This window comes from Manis javanica, chromosome 3 (assembly GCF_040802235.1).
Source record: "Manis javanica isolate MJ-LG chromosome 3, MJ_LKY, whole genome shotgun sequence".
Taxonomy (NCBI): Eukaryota; Metazoa; Chordata; class Mammalia; order Pholidota; family Manidae; genus Manis; species Manis javanica.
Genome location: NC_133158.1, coordinates 59854093 through 59878969, shown reverse-complemented (window position 1 = coordinate 59878969; position 24877 = coordinate 59854093). Strand labels below are relative to the sequence as shown.

The window sequence follows — 24877 nt, the reverse complement described above, 5'->3', positions numbered from 1 at the left end:
AGAAACCGGAGCAGTTTTTTTTTTTGGCGAGCGCTTTTTGGAAGCCTTAGAGGGACGGGCCCCCGTTGCTGGGGAGGCGGGGTGGCGGGACCGGTGAGGAGGTGCCTGGGAACGGCGCCGGAGGACAAAGAATATCCCGCGTTTCTCCCTGCGAGACCTGGGGGCGGGTGCCTGAGACTGGTGCCTGAGGACGGAGGAGGTCGCGCGTTTTTCCCCTTTTTTTTTTTTCTCTTTTTGGCAAGCGCTTTTTGGAAGCCTTGAAGGGACGGGGACCCCAGTGCTAGGGAGGCACGGTGGCGGGACTGGTGAGCGGGTGGCTGGGACCGGCGCCTGAGGACAAAGAATATCCCCCGTTTTTCCCTGCGGGACCGGTGGGCGGGTGCCTGAGACCGGCACTTGAGGACAGAGGAAATCGCGCGTTTTTCCCCTTTTTTTTTCTCTTTTCTGCGAGTGCTTTTTGGAAGCCTAAAAGGGACAGGGACCCCGGTGCTAGGGAGGCAGGGCGGCGGGACTGGTGAGCGGGTGCCTGGGACCGGCACCTGAGGACAAAGAATATCCCGCATTTTTCCCTGTGGGACCGGTGGGTGGGTGCCTGAGACCAGCACCTGAGGACGGAAGAAATCGCGCGTTTTTCCCCTTTTTTTTTCTCTCTTTTTGCCAAGTGCTTTTTGGAAGCCTTGAAGGGACAGGGACCCCGGTGCTAGGGAGGCAGGGCGGCGGGACTGGTGAGCGGGTGCATGGGACCAGTGCCTGAGGACCAAGAATATTGAGCGTTCCTTCCCTGCGGGACCGGTGGGTGGGTGCTTTTTGGAAGCCTTGAAAGGACAGGGACCCTGGTGCTAGGGAGACAGGGCAGCAGGACCAGTGTGCGGGTGCCTGGGACCGGCACCTGAGGGAAAAAAAAAAAAAAAAATCGCGTGTTTTTTCTTTTTTTTTCCTTTCTGTTCCCTCTCTCATTGTTGCTGTTGTTGTTTTGGTTTGGAGAGTGCTTTTTGGAAATCTTAAAGGGGAAGGACAGGTCACTTAGACCAGAAGCAGGGAATCTGGGGATCTCTGGGCACTCTAACCCCCTGGGCAGCAGGGAGCACAGAGGCCCCTTACGGAGATAAATAGTCTCCTGGCTGCTCCCCCTCTAACGGGGCTCCACCATTTTGGAGGAACAGCCCCAGCCAGGCCAAGCCCACAGCAACAGTGGAGATAAACCCCAAAGCAACTGGGCAGGAAGCAGAAGCCCTGTCTGCGCACAGCTGCCCAGCACAAGCCACTAGAGGTCGCTATTCTCCCAGGAAAAGGCTACAAACCAACAAGAAGGGAAGCTCTTCCAGCGGTCACTTGTACCAGCTCTGCAGACTATCTCTATCACCATGAAAAGGCAAAACTACAGGCAGACAAAGATCACAGAGACAACACCTGAGAAGGAGACAGACCTAACTAGTCCTCCTGAAAAAGAATTCAAAATAAAAATCATGAACATGCTGACAGAGATGCAGAAAAAATTGCAAGAGCAATGGGATGAGATGCAGAGAAAAATGCAAGAGCAGTGGGATGAGATGCAGAGAAAAATGCAAGAGCAGTGGGATGAAGTCCGGAAGGAGATCACAGATGTCAGGAAAGAGATCACAGAAGTGAAACAATCCCTGGAAGGATTTATAAGCGGAATGGATAAGATGCAAGAGGCCATTGAAGGAATAGAAGCCAGAGAACAGGAACGTATAGAAGCTGACATAGAGAGAGATAAAAGGATCTCCAGGAATGAAACAACACTAAGAGAAATATGTGACCAATACAAAAGGAAAAACATTCGTATTATAGGGATACCAGAAGAGGAAGAAAGAGGAAAAGGGATAGAAAGTGTCTTTGAAGAAATAATTGCTGAAAACTTCCCCAAACTGGGGGAGGAAATAATCGAACAGACCATGGAATTATACAGAACCCCCAACAGAAAGGATCCAAGGAGGACAACACCAAGACACATAATAATTAAAATGGCAAGGATCAAGGACAAGGAAAGAGTTTTAAAGGCAGCTAGAGAGAAAAAGGTCACCTATAAAGGAAAACCAATCAGGCTAACATCAGACTTCTCAACAGAAACCCTACAGGCCAGAAGAGAATGGCATGATATACTTAATGCAATGAAACAGAAGGGCCTTGAACCAAGGATACTGTATCCAGCACAACTATCATTTAAATATGATGGTGGGATCAAACAATTCCCAGACAAGCAAAAGCTGAGGGAATTTGCTTCCCACAAACCACCTCTACAGGGCATCCTACAGGGACTGCTCTAGATGGGAGCACCCCTAAAAAGAGCACAGAACAAAACACACAACATATGAAGAAGGGAGGAGGAGGAATAAGAAGGGAGAGAAGAAAAGACTCTCCAGACAGTGTATATAACAGCTCAATAAGCGAGCTAAGTTAGGCAGTAAGATACTAAAGAAGCTAACCTTGAACCTTTGGTAACCACGAATCTAAAGCCTGCAATGGCAATAAGTACATATCTTTCAATAGTCACCCTAAATGTAAATGGACTTAATGCACCAATCAAAAGACATAGAGTAATAGAATGGATAAAAAAGCAAGACCCATCTATATGCTGCTTACAAGAAACTCACCTTAAACCCAAAGATAAGCATAGACTAAAAGTCAAGGGATGGAAAAACATATTTCAGGCAAACAGTGAGAAGAAAGCAGGGGTTGCAGTACTAATATCAGACAAAATAGACTTCAAAACAAAGAAAGTAACAAGAGATAAAGAAGGCCACTACATAATGATAAAGGGCTTAGTCCAACAAGAGGATATAACCATTCTAAATATATATGCACCCAATACAGGAGCACCAGCATATGTGAAGCAAATACTAACAGAACTAAAGAGGGAAATAGACTGCAATGCATTCATTGTAGGAGACTTCAACACACCACTCACCCCAAAGGATAGATCCACCGGGCAGAAAATAAGTAAAGACACACAGGCACTGAACAACACACTAGAACAGATGGACCTAATAGACATCTATAGAACTTTACATCCAAAAGCAACAGGATATACATTCTTCTCAAGTGCACATGGAACATTCTCCAGAATAGACCACATACTAGCTCACAAAAAGAGCCTCAGTAAATTCCACAATATTGAAATTCTACCAACCAATTTTTCAGACCACAAAGGTATGAAAGTAGAAATAAATTCTACAAAGAAAACAAAAAGGCTCACAAACACATGGAGGCTTAACAACATGCTACTAAATAATCAATGGATCAATGAACAAATCAAAATAGAGATCAAGGAATATATAGAAACAAATGACAACAACAACACTAAGCCCCAACTTCTGTGGGATGCAGCGAAAGCAGTCTTAAGAGGAAAGTATATAGCAATCCAGGCACACTTGAAGAAGGAAGAACAATCCCAAATGAATAGTCTAACATCACAATTATTAAAACTGGAAAAAGAAGAACAAATGAGGCCTAAAGTCAGCAGAAGGAGGGACATAATAAAGATCAGAGAAGAAATAAACAAAATTGAGAAGAATAAAACAATAGCAAAAATCAACGAAACCAAGAGCTGGTTCTTTGAGAAAATAAACAAAATAGATAAGCCTCTAGCCCAACTTATTAAGAGAAAAAGAGAGTCAACACAAATCAACATAATCAGAAATGAGAATGGAAAAATCACGACAGACTCCACAGAAATACAAAGAATTATTAAAGACTACTATGAAAACCTATATGCCAACAAGCTGGAAAACCTAGAAGAAATGGACAACTTCCTAGAAAAATACAACCTCCCAAGACTGACCAAGGAAGAAACACAAAAGTTAAACAAACCAATTACAAGCAAAGAAATTGAAACAGTAATCAAAAAACTACCCAAGAACAAAACCCCGGGGCCGGACGGATTTACCTCGGAATTTTATCAGACACACAGAGAAGACATAATACCCATTCTCCTTAAAGTGTTCCACAAAATAGAAGAAGAGGGAATACTCCCAAACTCATTCTATGAAGCCAACATCACCCTAATACCAAAACCAGGCAAAGACCCCACCAAAAAAGAAAATTACAGACCAATATCCCTGATGAACGTAGATGCAAAAATACTCAATAAAATATTAGCAAACAGAATTCAACAGTATATCAAAAGGATCATACACCATGACCAAGTGGGGTTCATCCCAGGGATGCAAGGATGGTACAACATTCGAAAATCCATCAACATCATCCACCACATCAACAAAAAGAAAGACAAAAACCACATGATCATCTCCATAGATGCTGAAAAAGCATTTGACAAAATTCAACATCCATTCATGATAAAAACTCTCAGCAAAATGGGAATAGAGGGCAAGTACCTCAACATAATAAAGGCCATATATGATAAACCCACAGCCAGCATTATACTGAACAGCGAGAAGCTGAAAGCATTTCCACTGAGATCGGGAACCAGACAGGGATGCCCACTCTCCCCACTGTTATTTAACATAGTACTGGAGGTCCTAGCCACGGCAATCAGACAAAACAAAGAAATACAAGGAATCCAGATTGGTAAAGAAGAAGTTAAACTGTCACTATTTGCAGATGATATGATACTGTACATAAAAAACCCTAAAGACTCCACTCCAAAACTACTAGAACTGATATCGGAATACAGCAAAGTTGCAGGATACAAAATCAACACACAGAAATCTGTAGCTTTCCTATACACTAACAACGAATCAATAGAAAGAGAAATCAGGAAAACAATTCCATTCACCATTGCATCAAAAAGAATAAAATACCTAGGAATAAACCTAACCAAGGAAGTGAAAGACTTATACTCTGAAAACTACAAGTCACTCTTAAGAGAAATTAAAGGGGACACTAATAAATGGAAACTCATCCCATGCTCATGGCTAGGAAGAATTAATATCGTCAAAATGGCCATCCTGCCGAAAGCAATATACAAATTTGATGCAATCCCTCTCAAATTACCAGCAACATTCTTCAATGAATTGGAACAAATAATTCAAAAATTCATATGGAAACACCAAAGACCCCGAATAGCCAAAGCAATCCTGAAAAAGAAGAATAAAGTAGGGGGGATCTCACTCCCCAACTTCAAGCTCTACTACAAAGCCATAGTAATCAAGACAATTTGGTACTGGCACAAGAACAGAGCCACAGACCAGTGGAACAGATTAGAGACCCCAGAAATTAACCCAAACATATATGGTCAATTAATATTTGATAAAGGAGCCATGGACATACAATGGCAAAATGACAGTCTCTTCAACAGATGGTGCTGGCAAAACTGGACAGCTACATGTAGGAGAATGAAACTGGACCATTGTCTAACCCCATATACAAAGGTAAACTCAAAATGGATCAAAGACCTGAATGTAAGTCACGAAACCATTAAACTCTTGGAAAAAAACATAGGCAAAAACCTCTTAGACATAAACATGAGTGATCTCTTCTTGAACATATCTCCCCGGGCAAGGAAAACAACAGCAAAAATGAGCAAGTGGGACTACATTAAGCTGAAAAGCTTCTGTACAGCGAAAGACACCATCAATAGAACAAAAAGGAACCCTACAGTATGGGAGAATATATTTGAAAATGACAGATCTGATAAAGGCTTGACGTCCAGAATATATAAAGAGCTCACACGCCTCAACAAACAAAAAACAAATAACCCAATTAAAAAATGGGCAGAGGAACTGAACAGACAGTTCTCCAAAAAAGAAATACAGATGGCCAAGAGACACATGAAAAGATGCTCCACATCGCTAATTATCAGAGAAATGCAAATTAAAACTACTATGAGGTATCACCTCACACCAGTAAGGATAGCTGCCATCCAAAAGACAAACAACAACAAATGTTGGCGAGGCTGTGGAGAAAGGGGAACCCTCCTACACTGCTGGTGGGAATGTAAATTAGTTCAACCATTGTGGAAAGCAGTATGGAGGTGCATCAAAATGCTCAAAACAGACCTACCATTTGACCCAGGAATTCCACTCCTAGGAATTTACCCTAAGAACGCAGCAATCAAGTTTGAGAAAGACAGATGCACTCCTATGTTTATCGCAGCACTATTTACAATAGCCAAGAATTGGAAGCAACCTAAATGTCCATCTGTAGATGAATGGATAAAGAAGATGTGGTACATATACACAATGGAATACTACTCAGCCATAAGAAGTGGAAAAATCCAACCATTTGCAGCAACATGGATGGAGCTGGAGAGTATTATGCTCAGTGAAATAAGCCAAGCGGAGAAAGAGAAATACCAAATGATTTCACTCATCTGAGGAGTATAGGAACAAAGGAAAAACTGAAGGAACAAAACAGCAGCAGAATTACAGAACCCAAAAATGGACTAACAGGTACCAAAGGGAAAGGAACTGGGGAGGATGGGTGGGCAGGGAGGGATAAGGGGGGGGAAGAAGAAGCGGGGTATTAAGATTAGGATGGATGAGGGGGAGGGAGCAAGGGGCGGGTGGGCTGCACAACACAGAGAGGACAAGTAGTGACTCTACAACATTTTGCTAAGCTGATGGACAGTAACCGTAATGTGGTTGTTAGGAGGGACCTGATATAGGGGAGAGCATAGTAAACATAGTATTCTTCAGGTAAGTGTAGATTAAAAATTTAAAAAAAAAAAAAGAAAGAAAGAAAGAAAAGGGGGATTACTCCTTAACAGGATAAAACTATTGGTAAATCAAAGATCAACGCATGCTTTAAATATCCTTAATGTTGATCACTTAAAGGGTGTCAGATGATCAGCTATGGAGGTACTCTTTTCTGATAATATTCCTTTCTCTTAATTAAAAAAAAAAAAAAAAAAAAAGCAGTTACTGTGTGCTGACCTCCAATGAGTTCTGCACAGTGGTATAGAGGGCATGTCAAAGTGTGGGCAAAGGGTCTGTTTGTTTCTACGCAGAAGATCAAGGCCTAGCTTGGATACCCAGAAAATGAACTAAGATACGATATGAGGAGGAGCTTCCGGCATCAGCACTCTCTGGAGGACTCGTGCCGGGGGATGATCATCAAAAAGCCTCCACAGGGATCCGGACGATGCTGCGGTTGTGGCTGCATCCAGCCCACCATCTCCTGGACTTGCCATGAGAAGGAGGAGGGAGATGTCTAGGCTGGCATGTGCATACAGTGAGACAACGAATTTGACTGGATCTGTACTGTTGGAACTCAACCAGGAGTTGGGAGGGGTGCAAGTTGTAGCACCCCAAAATCTCATGACTATAGACTATCTATGGTTAAAAGAACATATGGGATGTGAACAGATCCCAGAAATGGGCTGCTTTAATTTGTCTGATGGTTCAAGTACAGTTGGAAAATATCCATCATATCATAGATAAATTTTCACAAATGCCTAGGGTGCCTAAATGGTTTTCTTGGCTTCACTGGAGATGGCTGGTAATTATAGATTTGCTTTGTTTATGTCACCGTATTCCTATTATGTCAATATGTGTGTGCAAATTAGTTAGTAGTTTAAAACCTATACATACTTAAGGTACTATACAAGAAGATATGTCAAAGAAATAATCAATCCTCCCAAGTTTCCTTCATATGCTACATCTATAGCTTTTCTTCTTCCTTCCTAATTACAAACTTTAAATAGAATTCGTGCCTCATATCGAATTTACCGAGTATCATAATTCCTCCAGGTGGTAAAGATACCTCGAGACAAGTGCTGGGCATAGAAGCCACAGGGCATAAATCTGCAAAGAAGTAAAAAGCTAACCTTTGCAAACAATATGGCTTCTCTCTCACTTACCAACTTTACATTTCCCTGTATGGCCCCGGAAGATGACTGGTTAGCCAGAGACGGGTAAGATTCCTCAAGGGAGGAACAACCTAAGACAGGCACAGTCGCAGGGGGGCCATCAGGTGAGAATTTGGGGATCAACAGAGGTGAGGCTCAGAACCTCACCCCCCCTGCTTTGAGAGAAATCTTCTGCATCCGTGGATGTCTTGCTGCCCTTGTCTAGCCTGGATTAATACTTAGTCCATAGGCACACACCTGATCATCTGATCATCTACATTTGCCTTCTTACAGCACTAAACTATGTTTTCTACCTTTATCTTGCATCTACCTACCACTTCAGCATTTTATTAAAAATAAAAATAATAATAATAATAGGAGAAATGTGGGATCAACATATAAATCAAGTACAAAAATCAAATGAATATTCATATTTGACCTGATGGTTTATAGGTCATATTGCATGATCAAAACCGAAAGTTTCTGTGATGACTGCCCTTGTACTGTTCACCATGTAAGAATTTATTCACTCTGTAAGAATTCGTTCACCATGTAAGAACTTGTTCGTTATGCTTCAGAAGATTGGAGACTGACGAGAATTAGGCTTGAGATGGATTAATGATTGTACATTGAGCATTGACCCCCCTATACTGAATTTTATTGTTGTTAACAACCATTTGATCAATAAATATGAGAGATGCCCTCTCAAAAAAAAAAAAATAATAAAATAAAATAAAAGGCTGTTTAAAAGTAAAAAAAAAAAAAAAAAAAAAAAAAAAAAATCAGTATGATTTAGAGTACTAATAAGGTTCATGGCATAATTTTAAAATTGAATTAGTAAATGGCTTTAACATATGTTTTAATTTCTAATGTAAATATTAATAGCTCTATCCCACATAATCAAAAACATTTTTGGGGTCCTCAATAATTTTTTAATGTGAAGGGTTCCTGAGGCCAAAAAGATTGAGAACCACTGGTTGCAGAGGCTCAATAAGACATTTTATTGTGCGTTGATCTTATGCAGAAAGCTGCTCAAATTAATTATACAATGAACCTTACAAGTAATCTAAATCATACTGGTATGTTTAAAGGCCCATAAGTAAATATAAAATAATAAAAAAAAAAAAAAAAAAAAAAAAAAAAAAAAGCAATAAATGAATAAAATGCCACTATTCCCTTCATTACAGTAGAGCCTGAGTTCTGCAAACTATGGCCTAACTAGGACTAGCTGACTGTTTTCATGAAGTTTATTGGAATACTCATTTTCATATTGTCTATGTCTGCTTTCATGCTACTGTGACAGAGTTGAATATTTGCGATAGAGACCACCTGGTCTACAAAGCCAAAAATTTTTACTATCTGACTGCAATATAATGATTTACAAGAAATATGCATTGGTCATTCAGATGACCCAAATAGTATTTGTCAGATATATTTGACCTTCAAGAACAGTTCCTGAAAATGCTTCAGAGGTATGAAGGTAAAATAGCTGTCTTGTTATTGATGAAGGTAACTTCTGGACCACATGAAAGGGTGGGGACTGGTTGCCAGGAGGATTAACCATTGAGGGAACTTTTAGTCCCATACCCTGACCTCTAGGGAAGGGAGAAGGGGCTGGAGGTTGAATCAGCCAGTGGCCAATGACTTAGTCAATCATGACAATGTAATGAAGCCTCCAGAGAAACCCAATAGTGGAGCTTTTGGGGCACTTCCCCTTTTTTCCTTTTCCTTTTTGGAGAGCTTCCACACTTGGCTTCCGCATGTCACTGAGCCCCAAGTTCCACAAGGACAGGAGCTCCTTTGTTTAGGACTTCACCCTATGTATCTCTTCACCTGGCTGCTGATTTGTACCCTTTATCACACCCTTTAATAAACTTATAAATTTAAGTGCTTCCCTGAATTCTGTGAGCTGCTGGAGCAAATTAATCAAACCTAAAGAGAAAATTGTTGGAACCTCCTATCAGTACCTGGTTGGTCAGAAGCACAGGGGCTTATGAAGGTGCCTGGAGTGGAGACTGGGCCATGTTCATTGGTCCATAGGACTGAGCACTTAATCTGTGGAATCTGAGAATTCCTTGGGGGTAGTGGCATGGAGTGGAAGAGAATTCCCCACACATGTTGTAATTTAGTCCAATTAGCCCTAAAAATCTGGTCTTTTAAAAATAAGTTTGTTGACCCCTAAACTAGACAATCCAAAGACAGAGTTTACACAAAAAGTATAATTTTACCGACCTGTGATAAAGCATGGCTAAATATATAATAATCATCAGTCTGTTACAGCATAAAAATGACAGGAACTTTGTTTTTACCTTGAAGATTTTCCTTCTTCAACAAAGAATTGAGTTGGTTCATAGAGTTGAAGACAAGAATAGACTCCACAGATGCTCTGTATCGCCCAGAATGCTCAGTGCTGACATTCAGTCCTAGGCTTTGAATTCCTTGGCCAGTCTCTATCCCTTCCAGGAGTGGAAGCTCATGAGGAAGAAAACTGGTAACTATGCTGTGAAGAGTCGGCTCCTTAGAATCTGGATCTAGTAACCAGCATGCCACCTGAGTGGGATAGCAATCAGAATAGTTTCATCATTTTTCAAAGACATTGTGCACTCTTAAATTGAAAGGGGGGGATAAAAGCTCATTTCTAATCTCACTCGTTTTCACCTAAAACTTACTCAGTGGTCTTTCCCAGAAGAGGAGAAGGAAAGGAGAATTGTACCAGGACTCATTTTTGGTATCACTGAGAACATCAGCCTTCAAAGAAAGAAAACTTCGAACTTTTTTATTACTGCAGTGCTCCTGCTGATCAGTTCTGAAGTGGGCTTTAAAATTAAGTGCCTCTCAGCTAACTGAAACCATGTTTCTGGAACTGTAGATGCACTCCTCCACTAAAGCTTATTGTGGCTAAGCTACTATAATAAAGATGAGCCTATACTAGTTTTAGGTTTATTTAATTCTTTCAACATCAGAAGAAGTGAGACACAAAGGTCTTACCAACAAATTTTATACCCTGAGTTTTAAAAAGCCTCTAGGCTTTCCCCTAAGGATGAGGGCCTGTCCCCAGGACTATCCAACAGGTCATTTGATTGCTATTTTTAGCTTTCCTACAAGACCAGAAGACCTGTAGTTTTTAGTAAATTAGAAGATCACAAGTGGATTTAGAATAAGGAAATCTAAACCCTGTTCATAATTTGACAATCACTATATGACTCAGTTACTTCTTTTGTAGGTTTAGAATCAGTTTTAAGGGGGGTGTGATATTGTGGATTACAAAAGGAAATATAAATTCTGTCTTCATCCCCATTTGCAGCACAGCTTCTAAAACTATTGGAATTTCCAAAGTGGTAAGAGAGATAAAGGTGTCTTTTGTTATGTCAATGAGGTGACTTTGGGAATGCCCAAGTCACCTTAGGGTTGGGTGCTGGTTACCCAAGGAAAACAACCCTGTGATGAGAGGGCTGGAACTTTCAGTCCCACCCCTTAACATGGGAAGGGCTGGGGCTGAATTGATCACCGATGCCAATGATTTTATCAATCATGCTTATGTAATGAAGCCTCTATAAAAACCCAAAGGACAGGGTTTGGAGAGCTTCTAGGCTGGTGAACACGTGGAGATCTGGGGAGAGCGGCCCACTCTGAGAGGGCATTGGCAGCTATGTACCTCTTTCATATGCCTCACCTGGTATATTTCTTCATCTGGCTATTGATTCCATATCCTTTAACATCATTTGTAATAACTGGAAATCTAGTGAGTACAATGTTCTCCTGAATTTTTTAGCCCCACTAGCAAATTAATCAAACCCAAGGAAGGAGTCACAGGAACTTCTGATTTATAGCTGGTTGGTCAGAAGTACAGATAAGAATCTGGGCTTGTGATAGGTATTTAAAGGGGGAGTCTTATAGGACTGAGCCCTTAATCTGTGGGATATGGCATTATATCCAGGTCGATTCTGTCAGAATTGAATTGAATTATAGGACACCCAGCTTGGTACTCAGAGAATTGTTGGAGGTGTGGGGAATTCCACACCCGTCTTTAGAAATTGTTGATCAGACACCCTTTTAGGGGTTATTGAATCAGACATTCTGATGTAAAAGTTGGCAAATGCTTCTTATAAATGTGAGATTTTATAAATAAATAATAGTTTATCTTCTTACATCAAAAGTGTTGTGACAACACCATCCACCACATCAACAAAAAGAAAGACAAAAACCACATGATCATCTCCAAAGATGCTGAAAAAGCATTTGACAAAATTCAACATCCATTCATGACAAAAACTCTCAGCAAAATGGGTATAGAGGGCAAGTACCTCAACATAATAAAGGCCATATATGATAAACCCACAGCCAACATCATACTGAACAGCGAGAAGCTGAAAGCTTTTCCTCTGCGATCGGGAACAGGACAGGGATGCCCACTCTCCCCACTGTTATTCAACATAGTACTGGAGGTCCTAGCCACAGCAATTAGACAAAACAAAGAAATACAAGGCATCCAGATTGGTAAAGAAGAAGTCAAACTGTCACTATTTGCAGATGACATGATATTGTACATAAAAAACCCTAAAGACTCCACTCCAAAACTACTAGAACTAATATCGGAATTCAGCAAAGTTGCATGATACAAAATTAACACACAGAAATCTGTGGCTTTCCTATACACTAACAATGAACTAATAGAAAGAGAAATCAGGAAAACAACTCCATTCACAATTGCATCAAAAAGAATAAAATACCTAGGAATAAACCTAACCAAGGAAGTGAAAGACCAATACCCTGAAAACTATAAGACACTCTTAAGAGAAATTAAAGAGGACACTAACAAATGGAAACTTATCCCATGCTCTTGGCTAGGGAGAATTAATATGCTCAAAATGGCCATCCTGCCCAAAGCAATATACAGATTTGTTGCAATCCCTATCAAATTACCAACAGCATTCTTCAATGAACTGGAACAAATAGTTCAAAAATTCATATGGAAACACCATAGACCCCGAATAGCCAAAGCAATCCTGACAAGGAAGAATAAAGTGGGGAGGATCTTGCTCCCCAACTTCAAGCTCTACTACAAAGCCACAGTAATCAAGACAATTTGGTACTGGCACAAGAACAGAACCACAGACCATTGGAACAGAATAGAGATTCCAGACATTAACCCAAACATACATGGTCAATTAATATACGATAAAGGAGCCATGGACATACAATGGGGAAATGACAGTCTCTTCAACAGATGGTGCTGGCAAAACCTGACAGCTATATGTAAGAGAATGAAACTGGATCACTGTCTAATCCCATACACAAAAGTAACCTCGAAATGGAACAAAGACCTGAATATAAATCATGAAACCATAAAACTCTTAGAAAAAAGCATAGGCAAAAATCTCTTAGACATAAACATGAGTGACCTCTTCTTGAACATATCTCCCTGGGTAAGGGAAACAAAAGCAAAAATGAACAAATGGCACTATATCAAGCTGAAAAGCTTCTGTACAGCAAAGGACACCATCAATAGAACAAAAAGGTATCCTACAGTATGGGAGAATATATTCATAAATGACAGATCCGACAAAGGGTTGACATCCAAAATATATAAAGAGCTCACACACCTCAACAAACAAAAAGCAAATAATCCAATAAAAAAATGGGCAGAGGAGCTGAATAGACAGTTCTCTAAAAAAGAAATTCAGATGGCCAACAGACACATGAAAAGATGCTCCACATCGCTTGTCATCAGAGAAATGCAAATTAAAACCACAATGAGATATCATCTCACACTAGTAAGGATGGCTACCATCCAAAAGACAAACAACAACAAATGTTGGTGAGGTTGTGGAGAAAGGGGAACCCTCCTACACTGCTGGTGGGAATGTAAATTAGTTCAACCATTGTGGAAAGCAGTATGGAGGTTCCTCAAGATGCTCAAAATAGAAATACCATTTGACCCAGGAATTCCACTTCTAGGAATTTACCTGAAGAATGCAGCACTCCAGTTTAAAAAAGATAGATGCACCCCTATGTTTATCGCTGCACTATTTACTATAGCCAAGATATGGAAGCAACCTAAATGTCCATCGATTGATGAATGGATAAAGAAGATGTGGTACATATACACAATGGAATAATACTCAGCAATAAGAAAAAAACAGTTCCTACCATTTGCAACAACATGAATGGAGCTAGAGGGTATTATGCTCAGTGAAATAAGCCAGGTGGAGAAAGACAAGTACCAAATGATTTCACTCATATGTGGAGTATAAGAACAAAAGAAAACTGAAGGAACAAAACAGCAGCAGAAGCACAGAACCCTAGAATGGACTAACAGTTACCAAAGGGAAAGGGTCTGGGGAGGAAGGGTGGGAAGGGAGGGATAAGGGCGGGAAAAAAGAAAGGGGGCATTACGATTAACATGTATAGTGTGGGGGGGCACAGGGAAGGCTGTGCAACACAGAGAAGACAAGTAGTGATCTTACAGCATCTTACTATGCTGATGGACAGTGACTGTGAACGGGTATGTGGGGGGGACTTGGTGAGGGGGGGAGCCTAGTGAACATAATGTCCTTCATGTAATTGTAGATTAATGTTACCAAAATAAAATTTAAGAAGAAAAGTGTTGTGATTAACAAAGCTAATTATGGAATATTAACATAGTTTATGTAAAAGGTGCTACATAAATCTAAGATGCTCCAGCAGTTTTAATGAGAAGGTCATATTACCCATATTCTCATTTTGGACTGTGGAACATCAAAATTAAGTGACAACCTTTTATATTCCACAGTGGTCATATTAAAAACTATATGAAATTTATCATACATAAACCAGTCCTGACATGAAGCATAGAAAAGGATAATATATTTAGTTTATTTAACTGGCCTTTGAAAATCTTTGCCAAAAATGATAAAGAAACTAAGAAACTAAGTTATCCTGTTATTATTGACTATATTGATAATGAACAAATAGTATCAAAACTCAAAATTAATATTCTACATACCTCATATATCCAGGGTCAATAGAAAAAAATTGATATACATTTGAGAGCTATGATATTGTAAATAAATGCCTTCTGAAAATATACTGTTAAATGTATATTACAATCACATGTTATTCTTTCCTTAATAACTCAAGAGTCATCATTATGAACAATGTATCATAATTTGCTATTATATAGGAAAGTTCTCAGGGGCTGGTAAGGTGATTTGTCCCTCTGTTAAATGGCCCCTAAATATCTTTTTGACATCTCTTAACTACACATTTTTCCTATTTTCTACCTCTATCCTCATGGATATTTGAAGCACACTGCTATCATATATCTAAGTCTGACAGTTCTCCTTTCATTTGTAATTTACTGTGACCATAATAAAAAATTTAAAACTTCTGAGGAAAGATATGAACTTTAGTGCTTAGAATTTGTGACATCTGCTTTTATCTACACAGAGGAATTTGGTGTATAATATTCTGTTCTGTCTGGACAAGATTACTCGATAAAGGAGTTACTACTCTAAAAAACTTAAGCTGCATTGCTGGAGCTAAATAAATACCAAGTCATTTAATAATTAACCCTAAACATTAAAAAGAAAAAACGTTTAAGTATGTAAAAATTAAATAAGATGTGGTACTTTTGGATCTTCATAACTTTGTTCCAGGGAGATGCCGCAAGACAGAAGAAGAATTTTATAGCTCTGAATGAAGTCATAGACGATAACAGAACGTTCTTTATCAGATTCCTTTTGCAAGCAGGATTGAAGGTGCCAAATTCTGTCTTTCACGGTCAGGTTTGGATCCAGAGAAGGTGGGACCAAACTGGCACTAATTTCTTAGGGGAAAAAAAAAAATCTTAAGGCAAAGATTACATGCACTTATTTGAAGCTCAAATCTTTACTGCAAAGACTGAAAAAGACTCAGAAGTCATTCCACGTAACCAATCATTTGGTCATGCTGGTTATATAGATGTATTTCATAATCTAAAAATTATGGTTTGGGCTAAGCGATTTAGAATGGTCTTATTTAATTAGGTAGGAGAAAATTCTAAATATCAAGATTTCCAAAAAACCTTAATGATTACATTTCTCAAAATGAGGAGTTAAAGACAGAAAATGTATTTTGAAACAAATTTTAAATGAACTCCTTTAAAGTGAAATTTAGTATGAACATATAATGTTACATCTGAAAAAAAAGGCAGACGTTCAAGTATCTAACTCACCCTAACATATTTTCCTGAAAAACAACTGAAAACATTTCATGCTTACCCAGAGAGATTATATGACATTTTTCTAAATGATTGCTTTAATAATTTCCCTCCTGTCTAAAACTAGTCAGCTAGGTGTCCAACAATCATAATCAGATCACAGGGTATTTCCAGATGACATCATTTCATTTCCAAAGGCCATGTGATCCAACTACTGTAGATATCTACCTCATCACTGCCTCTAGATAAGTTCCAAATGCAATGAGGAGGAGGAAAAAATTCTGAAGAGAAACTGCTATGATCCAGTCTTTAACAGCAAACCCTCAAGGTGGCCAGGGAACCCCAAAGGTTCCATCACCCCCAAGAAGAAAATGTAGTATTATAGCCCCTTGTGACAAGCAGAGGGGAGAAGGGCAGTGCTTCTTAAAACATTCATTCTTGATAATATGTGAAATAATGTACACACTAGCTGCTATCCCTTCCCCCCCAAAATACTTTTAATATTAAAAATAAATTCCAGGTAAATATCAGGAAATTTTTCTCAACAAATAAGTCACTATCCTAATAGAGATGATACTAAAATTATATGGTGACTTAGCCACATAGTGATTACTTACCAGAATGCTTTTGTTCCTTCTGCAATGAAAAATAATAGGCATCTCTTCCACCCCAGCATATTGCCAGCCCAACCACCAAGATGTCATCACAACCCTTAACAGGAAATCCATCATCTCCAATAGGAGTTCCCTGAGGTGAATTAACTAAGTAAATAAAAAATGAAATAGTTAAAAATCTCTAAAAATAAAGCCATTAAACTGGACATTAAAACAATGATAACAATAAAAACCTATTTGACAGGCAAAATTCCCAGATCTCTAAAATGTTCATTATTTGGATGGTCATTTTTAGGTGAATGTAAGATCTTTCTAGGTCCCCCATTAATTAAGGTAACTGTCACTTTGAAAAATCTACCAAATATTTCTTCAAATAGATATATAATAATGACTAAAAATGGGTATTAACTTAATTTTCCAAACCTGCACTTTGCATTTGTATAACTCAAACAGAAATGAAAATGATTTGCACACTACAAAATTCTATAACCAACTCAACAATTTCTAACATTAAGAAACATCAGAAAACTTCTGAGTCTTACTTCTTAGTGAAGAATTGGGTTTGATTTTATATTTGGAGTCAACGTGTTTTCTAAAATAACACACCTCCAATTTTACAAAGACAGGTCAAGAAACAATGTATCTTATTTATAATTATATCCTCAATAACCAACATATTTGTTTACTTCAGGTGAACAATTTTATCCCTCATACCTCTAGAACACAAAATGTGCTCAATTTTATATTTGTTGAATGAAAAATGGAAAAGTACTAGTCAACAAAGTACATAAAACTTGTCATTAACACATGTGCTCCATGAACTGTAGATCAAATACTTAAATCCTTATGAACAAATACATTCATAAATAGAGATTTAAGAAATAAGATTGAATCTTTGATTTCCATGTCAAGCTGATTACAGTATTCCCCATGACCCAAAATCTTTACTGGCATGAAGTAAGACGGAATACACATAGCATTATTTTACCAAAATGTTCAACTCTCTCAAAAGAATTCTGTGAATTCTGTGAGGCTCTGGGATCAGTATTTCAGAACAGAATTCATGACTCTCAGTGAAGGTACAAGTTCTACTTGAGATAAATACTAGAAAATGTAGCTAGTGAACATTGTGAAAAATATAGTACCTATTTGCTATGCACTTTAGTGATTATATAAATGATTAAAGATTCACAATTTAATAGAAAACAATTTACGAGCATTGATGATTAATAAAAACCACCCCATTGTACCATTAGGATACCAAAAGTGATGCATATACAAAGGATATACCTTAATTTTTATACTTACATCCTAGTATTTTTATATATATGTTAATATATATAACTATTATATATATATATACTATATATATATATATGTGTGTGTGTGTGTGTGTGTACACACACACACTTTTTTAAAGAGAAGTGTTGTGTTTAATGGTAAAGTTTAGCACACTTGAACACCAGGCACAGCCTGGAGTTGAAGCAGCAGGGCAAACAGATGCCCTCCGTGAAGCCCCACAAAGTGAAGAGGATGAGGAAGGCAACCATCAGTCAGAAGAGCTCCATGGCCTGGCCGGGACCAAACCCAGAAAGGCACAGGAGCAAGAGCTGCTATGAGAGAGAGGTTCCTGGCATACACAGTGATCAAGCTGCCAAGCACTGTTCCAATGCTGGCTCTGAACCAGCCACACCAATTTTGGTGGTCTCAGCAGCAATAAGGCTGGCCATTGTGTCAATGTGTTCGGAGACAAGACTAGTCCGAACTCCCTTCAGGCTATCTAAAGTAGGGAGCTGCCACCCGAAGGCTGTTCAGTTGGGATCTCTGCCTGCTCAGAAGGAGGCAGACGCAGACCTAACACCCCAGGTACAATAGTGGATCAGAGCCAGAGGAATGAGGAGTACCTGGGTGGTCTGCATTTGTTCAGTCTCCCAGCTTAAGCTCTTGGCCTCAGCGCTCAGCTCTACCACCCACATGTCCTGGGGTTGCCCATCTCTTATATCATACAGCAATTTAAATCAATTGTGCGGAACAACAAGACTTTTCTACATGTAAACCTACCTAGGAGAAACTTCTTAAACTTTTAATAAATGTATATTTAATATACAATACTGAAAAGACTCATTCCCCTCTCAGTCCATTATTTTATGTATAAATGTGAAAAAAATTGTAAAAACTCTTACCTTTCTTAAACCTACTACCAATAGTAGCACTTTTAGAAGATGTCAAGTTACTGATCTTTTCACAAGCCAGTGAGATGGAAAATCGCTTTTTGCACTGCCATTCCTTAATGAATGTTTGAAAGAGAGCTTGGTTACTTGCTACATCAATTATGGCCAAACTTTCTGAACTGAATGAGACTGGAGGTATCTGTGATCCATCCTGTGATAACTGCAGTGAAAAACTTGTGTCTCTAATAGGACTGCTGTCCTTTAAACCATTTCTACCCTCTGGATTTAAATCATTGTTTTTAATATCCAAAGATGAGCCAAGTGAGTAACTTTCATCAAGCTGTAAAACACTACTAGTTTTCTGAAATTTTGTGGAAGATGTTCCAAGAATACTTGGAAATGCCATCTTAGAAGCAGCTGCTGGAGTGGGTGTAGGAGGAATGAGTTCATTGTCATCAACTATACAACTTTCTTTATATGGCAAGACAGATGATTTTTCATTATGAAAGGTATTGTTCTCTAGTGCCTCAATCTTCCTTTTTTTAACTTCAGTATCAGGGGAAAATGAAATTCCCTGCACTTGATTTGACTCCAAATTTGAAATAACTTTTTGTTTGTCATTTAACTCTGTATATTTTTCTTTCAAACAAGACAAGTTTATAGTGGTTAATTTTTGTTTTTTACTTTCTAGAGGACTGGACACTTTATCTAAAATCCTTTGCAGTCCTGGACTTAATTCAAATGATGCCCCTGACCATAAGAATGATTTATTTTGCTTTGTCCCAGTTAATTTGGATTTTTGAGACTTTTCATCTTTATCTCCTCCAATTAATTCTCTTTTGGGATAAGCATTACCTACAATCAACGGATCACTTAGTTCTAATGCTGTAACAGATTCTGCAAGATTATGTTTCTCTTGGACAGGAAATACATCTACATTGTCCAAAGCTTCAACCATCTGAGAAGAATCCATTTCTGAAAATATAATAGACTCATCACTGCAAAAAGTCAGCTGCTGCTGATTATCTTGATTTTCACTCATATTTGATTTTTTGATTGGGCTCTCTGGTTGTAGACACACAGAATTGCTGAAATGGTCTGACATTTCAGAAGAAAGGGGTTCTTTCATGTGTACACTGGGTGGTTGTTCTTTTACTAGGTAGTCGTCACTGAGACTGTCAAATAGTAAACTATCACTCAAATTTAAAGTTGTTTCAGGAACTGGCAGACATTCTACTTCTATATCAGTGGGAGTTCTCATTTGAGGAACCAGAGCTATAAATGGTTTCACAGTTTCTTGTGTTTGATAACCTTGAAGAAAACTATTTAACTGGGAGTCAGTAACAGAAAGTTCATTCCCTTTAAAACAAGGGCCACTTTCCCCCAGTAGTATTGGAGAAAGAAAAACTGGACTTTGTAGAGTCAGGATATCAACCCCATGTGAATAAGTGCTTTGTTTCAAAGTACCCACAGTCTTAAGTTCCAAATGATCTGTATTTGTCACTCCTGGAGAATGCTGTTCACCAGGAAAAGCAATGTGAATATCATTCTGCAAAGAGCTCTGCTTGTGTAAGTTCTTCTGCATCATCCCTGTTGCCAGGTTGCTGTCCTTTGCTTCTTGTTTGGTATTTTCAATTGCCATCTGTTGTATCATTTTCTCTGATTGAGTATCCAGGTATAAGCTGTCTTCAAAGTCACAGGCTCTAGTTAAGCCTAAGCCAGAAACATGATTTTTTTTAGTTTTGTTTGCTGCATAAGCTGTTCTTTCTTGTATTCCAGAGATATTTAGAAAATTCTTGTGCTGGTCTCCTGAGTTCGCAAATGCTCCAGTTGGTAGATGTACTCCACTGAGTATCTCAGTGCTGCTTACATTATCTCCTGATACCTGAAGATTATTTAATTTATTTTCCTTAGCATAAAACTTTGTATTTTCACTTTTGATAGTAACATTTGAGTCTCCATTCACATAACTACTGACTGTCTCACTGGGTATTTGTCTCTCTATTACTTTTTTCTGTTTGGTATAAGTATTTGTGTGTTTATCAGACTGCTTTTCCAGGCACTGGTTAATTGGATGGGTGTCCTGGTGTTTCATATAAACAGTCTGGCTTTTTGAATCATTTTGTATCAGCACTTTGTTCAGTTTTTCTGACTCAACAAGAGCTAATCCTCCCTCATTTTCACCAACCAGACTAGTGAGTTGACAAGTCACTTTTTCACACTGGGATCCTGTGATAAAATGTTCCACAAGAATATCACTAGATTTTGTTTTGTTCCTTGAATTATTTTGTCTTGTTTGCGATGGGAATGATGCTTTGTTATATTTCCCCTCAACACAGAAAGATACATTTTTTTTAGCAAATGGCCCTGGACTTCTAAATTCCATATTCTTCTCATCTAAGGTAAATGAGTCTTCACAATGAACAGTATTACACATAGTCTGTTCTTGTAGCTCAGTTCTAAACATCCCAGTGTTTTTCACAGGGCTACTGTCTCTGGGTCGTTTTAGATGCTTAGTATGTTTCCAAGATCGAAAAGTTGTACTCTTCTTTTCTGAACTGAACGTCAAAGCTTTTTTTGTTTTCTCAAATGAGAAAGTATGAACAACTTTCTTAGTGCTTGCTTTTCTCTCATTCAAAGAAGTTCCTAGCCTCTCTTTATTGATACTCAAAGAAGCCCATTTTCTTGCTCTGGAAGTGGACTGTACCTGCCATTCTTGATTCCCATCCTGAAACTTACAATCAAAGGAATTTGTATGCTGTTGGCTTTTATCTGTATCTTGCACTGTATTTGGTAAATGATTAACAGAACAGTCACTAAATATTGTGTTATTTTTCTTCTTTGATGTTAATCTTTTACAAGAACTCTTAGTTTGGGATATAAATTTGTGTTCCTTTACTTCTGACTCACTGCTGGTCAATGAGGGTGTATCAGAATTTAAAAGTGAATATGGACTCCACTGCACTCCCAGTTCAACTAAGTCCTGCTGCAGAATCATCCTGGCTTCTTCCACTATAAGGGCTGCTGCTTCCCTTTCAGTTAAACCTTTTCTGCCAGTCACCCAAATAGTTCGCACATTGCGACGTTCTTCAGCTGCTTCCTCTTCCTCATCCACTGCTTTTCGGGCACTATATAAGAATACAGGAAAAGAAATAAATTAATGTATTGATTCATTAATTTACACAACAAATACGTATTAAACATCAGTCTGAGCTGTTCTAGAAACTAGAAATAGCACTGATATAGGAGGGAAATATATCTGCTCTCATAGAGCACACATGTAGTTGAGGAAATCAGAAAACAAATAAATGTTAAAATGCATTCTGTATCAACTGGTGATAAGAGCTATGTACAAAAATGAAGCACAGGAAGGGATGGGTGGTTCTGCAATTTTTAAACAGCATTTTAAAGAAAGACATCTCTAAGCTTCTTTAAGTGGAAACCTAAAAAAGGGAGTATCATAAAACTTTCACTGCAAGTCCTCCTATATAATGTGAGCTCTGGACATAATTGAAAGAACTGGAGAGTGGCCAAAAGAAAGCAGAAACTAGAAAGAGACTGAGACTAGAAGAAAGAAATGGCGGCAGGTGAATTTCAGTGTTCTCACCTGAAGGCAGGCCCCAGTCGGCACCAAAAAGAGTAACTAAAAACTTAGATAAAAACCTTGAGTTTATTGACTGACAGAATTTGAAAAACAGCTCAGAGTAACTATGGGAGATAAGAAATGAAGGAAGAAAGCTCAGAAATGAGAAATCCAGAGAAGGAGAACCCCAAATTCTTCATATAAACTCTGCCCAAATATCTGCTTGACATCTAAATTATGTAAGCATGGGCAGACTCCAAGCCACCAGTTTAAAGTCTAAAAAACCAAACAGAGATTTGAGTTACTGCCCACTACAGAAAGACAAAGTTTACAGTTTGAGTTCAGCCAACCTAACTAACTGATAAATTATCAATGCTCTTCAGGGTAAAATAATAGATTCTATACCCTAAAAGTAAAGCATATATGTAACTGAAGTACCATGAGGAGAACAGTGACAGGATGAGGCATAAAAATTACAGAAGAAATAATGGCCAAGAGACTTCTGTTTCCAACCAACATGGAAACAACCAGAAATCCAAGGCTAAGTTAAAAAAGACACTGTAGCTTCCACTTTACTCTCTTTTGGATCCCTCACATGAGAGGAAGCCAACCATCATGGCATGAGAACATCAAGCAGCTCCACATAGAAACTCCTGTGATGAAATAAGCACCAACTTGCCAGCACGTGCGTCAATCATTTTAAAAGTAGATTCAAGCCAACTCTTCCACCTGACAACTTTACTATGGCTTCACGAAAGAACTCAAACCAGAACCATCCACAAAGGTTTGACTCGCAGAAACTTTGAGTTACATATTTATTGTTGCTTTCAAAGCCACTAAGTTCTTAAGTAATTTGTTATAGCTGACTAATTAGCTTAGTGAAACTCGCAAACTGAAAAGAAATCTAGAAACCTACACATTTAATAGGACAAAAGAATTGTATTCCCTTCATAATTCAAACATACAAAGCAAAGAAAGAGTATTTTTGAAAAACTCAATAAAAGAAAGTGTAGACCAAGGATTTATACTCAGCCAAGATGTGTTTCAAATATTAAGGTTATAGAAAAACAGCTTTAGATATACAAGAATTTGAGGAAGTCTTTACTATACAAGCCCTCTTTGAGGAATCTACTAGAGAATAAGTTTCATCCAATCAAGACTAGGAATACTTCAACAAAAAGACTGATGGTAAGAATTTTAATAAATAACAATGTAGATGATATGGATCTTCCATCCCTGCCCCTAAAGGGTGGGGGAAAATGGTGGGAAATTAATGTACAAATGTTATACATTGAGACAGTATAAATTCATAGTATTAAAAATTAAAAACACATAAAACTTAATTTATCAATAGAAATAAAAATATAAAAGTCAACAAATTAAATTTCTAGTTCAACAAAAACTAGAAAAAGAGCAACAAAGTAAAACAAAAGCAAGCAGTAGGAAGTAAATTAAAAGAAGGAATTAATGAGGTAGCTTTTTTAAGTAGATCTAACTAATAAAAAAAAACCTAGTTTTCATTTACAAAATAGACAAAAACTCTAGCTAACCCGATCATGAAAAAAATAGAAAGCAGAAATTTACAAGATAAGAAACAAGGGAGGAATAGTCATTAAAATAGAAGAAACACTTAAAATTCCTAAGAGACTAATTTACAGATCTCTGAGAAACCAGATGAAATAGGTAATTTCCTAGGGAAATACAGATTATAGAAATTAACCCCATTAGAGACAGAATACCGAGAGAGATTATTTTCTGAAAAAATAAAATAGAGAAAGTGATGGGGGAACTAAGACCATCTGAGATAGTCTCATAGAGCAATCATACCAAACCTTCGACTACTCCCAAGACTCCATAAATTATTGCAAAGCACTGAAAATGAAGAAAAACTTCCTAATTCTTTTTCATGAAGCAAGTCTAATACCAAGCACAATTCCAAAACTTAAAGATAGTGCAAAACACACACACTCACAAAACTATAGACCAATATTATTTATAAATAAGAGTGCAAAAGTATGCTATGTTACATATTAGCAAACAGAATCCAAAATCATATAAAAAAATACAATGACCAAATGAAATTTATTCCAGAACATAAGATTGATTCAACTTTAGGAAACCTATTAATACACCATGCTAATAGATATTGGGGGGAAACTCCATGATTATCTCCATAGATGCTGAAAAAGCCTTTGACAAAATTCAATGCCCAGTGGTGATAAAAAAATATTCAAGAAAATTGCAACTAATGGACAGTTTGTCAAAATGATAAAATATGTATTATAAAATATATGTATACACCAGAATCCTGAAGCCAGTATCTTACTAGGGTAACACCAGAGGCATTTATTTCTATTGAGATCACAAAGAAAGCTAGAATGCCCATCATCTCTATTCCTATTATCTCTATTACCACTACCTATTAGAGGTATAAGCTAATTCAATTAGACAAAAGAAATCAATTAGAAGCAGAAGAAATTTTAAGGAAGAAGTAAAACATCTATTTGCAGATATATGACAATATGCCAGGTAAGTCCTAGAGAATCAGTAATAAATGTTAAT

General features: G+C 38.1%; 1 protein-coding gene across 16 annotated transcripts in view; it reads right to left on the bottom strand.

Moving 5' to 3' along the window:
* Positions 1-24877, bottom strand: part of POLQ (DNA polymerase theta) — a 138271-nt gene that overhangs the window by 46283 nt on the left and 67111 nt on the right. For all 16 annotated transcript variants that reach the window (XR_005059911.2, XR_005059912.2, XM_073231562.1 and 13 more), the window contains 4 exons: positions 18745-21860; positions 16565-16708; positions 15379-15575; positions 10078-10318 (listed from right to left, as the gene is read on the bottom strand). Coding sequence is in view for 14 of the 16 variants with exons in the window: in XM_073231562.1 (XP_073087663.1) it covers positions 10078-10318; positions 15379-15575; positions 16565-16708; positions 18745-21860 (3698 nt within the window). In the remaining 2 variants the exon portion in view is untranslated. The remainder of the gene's footprint in view (positions 1-10077; positions 10319-15378; positions 15576-16564; positions 16709-18744; positions 21861-24877) is intronic.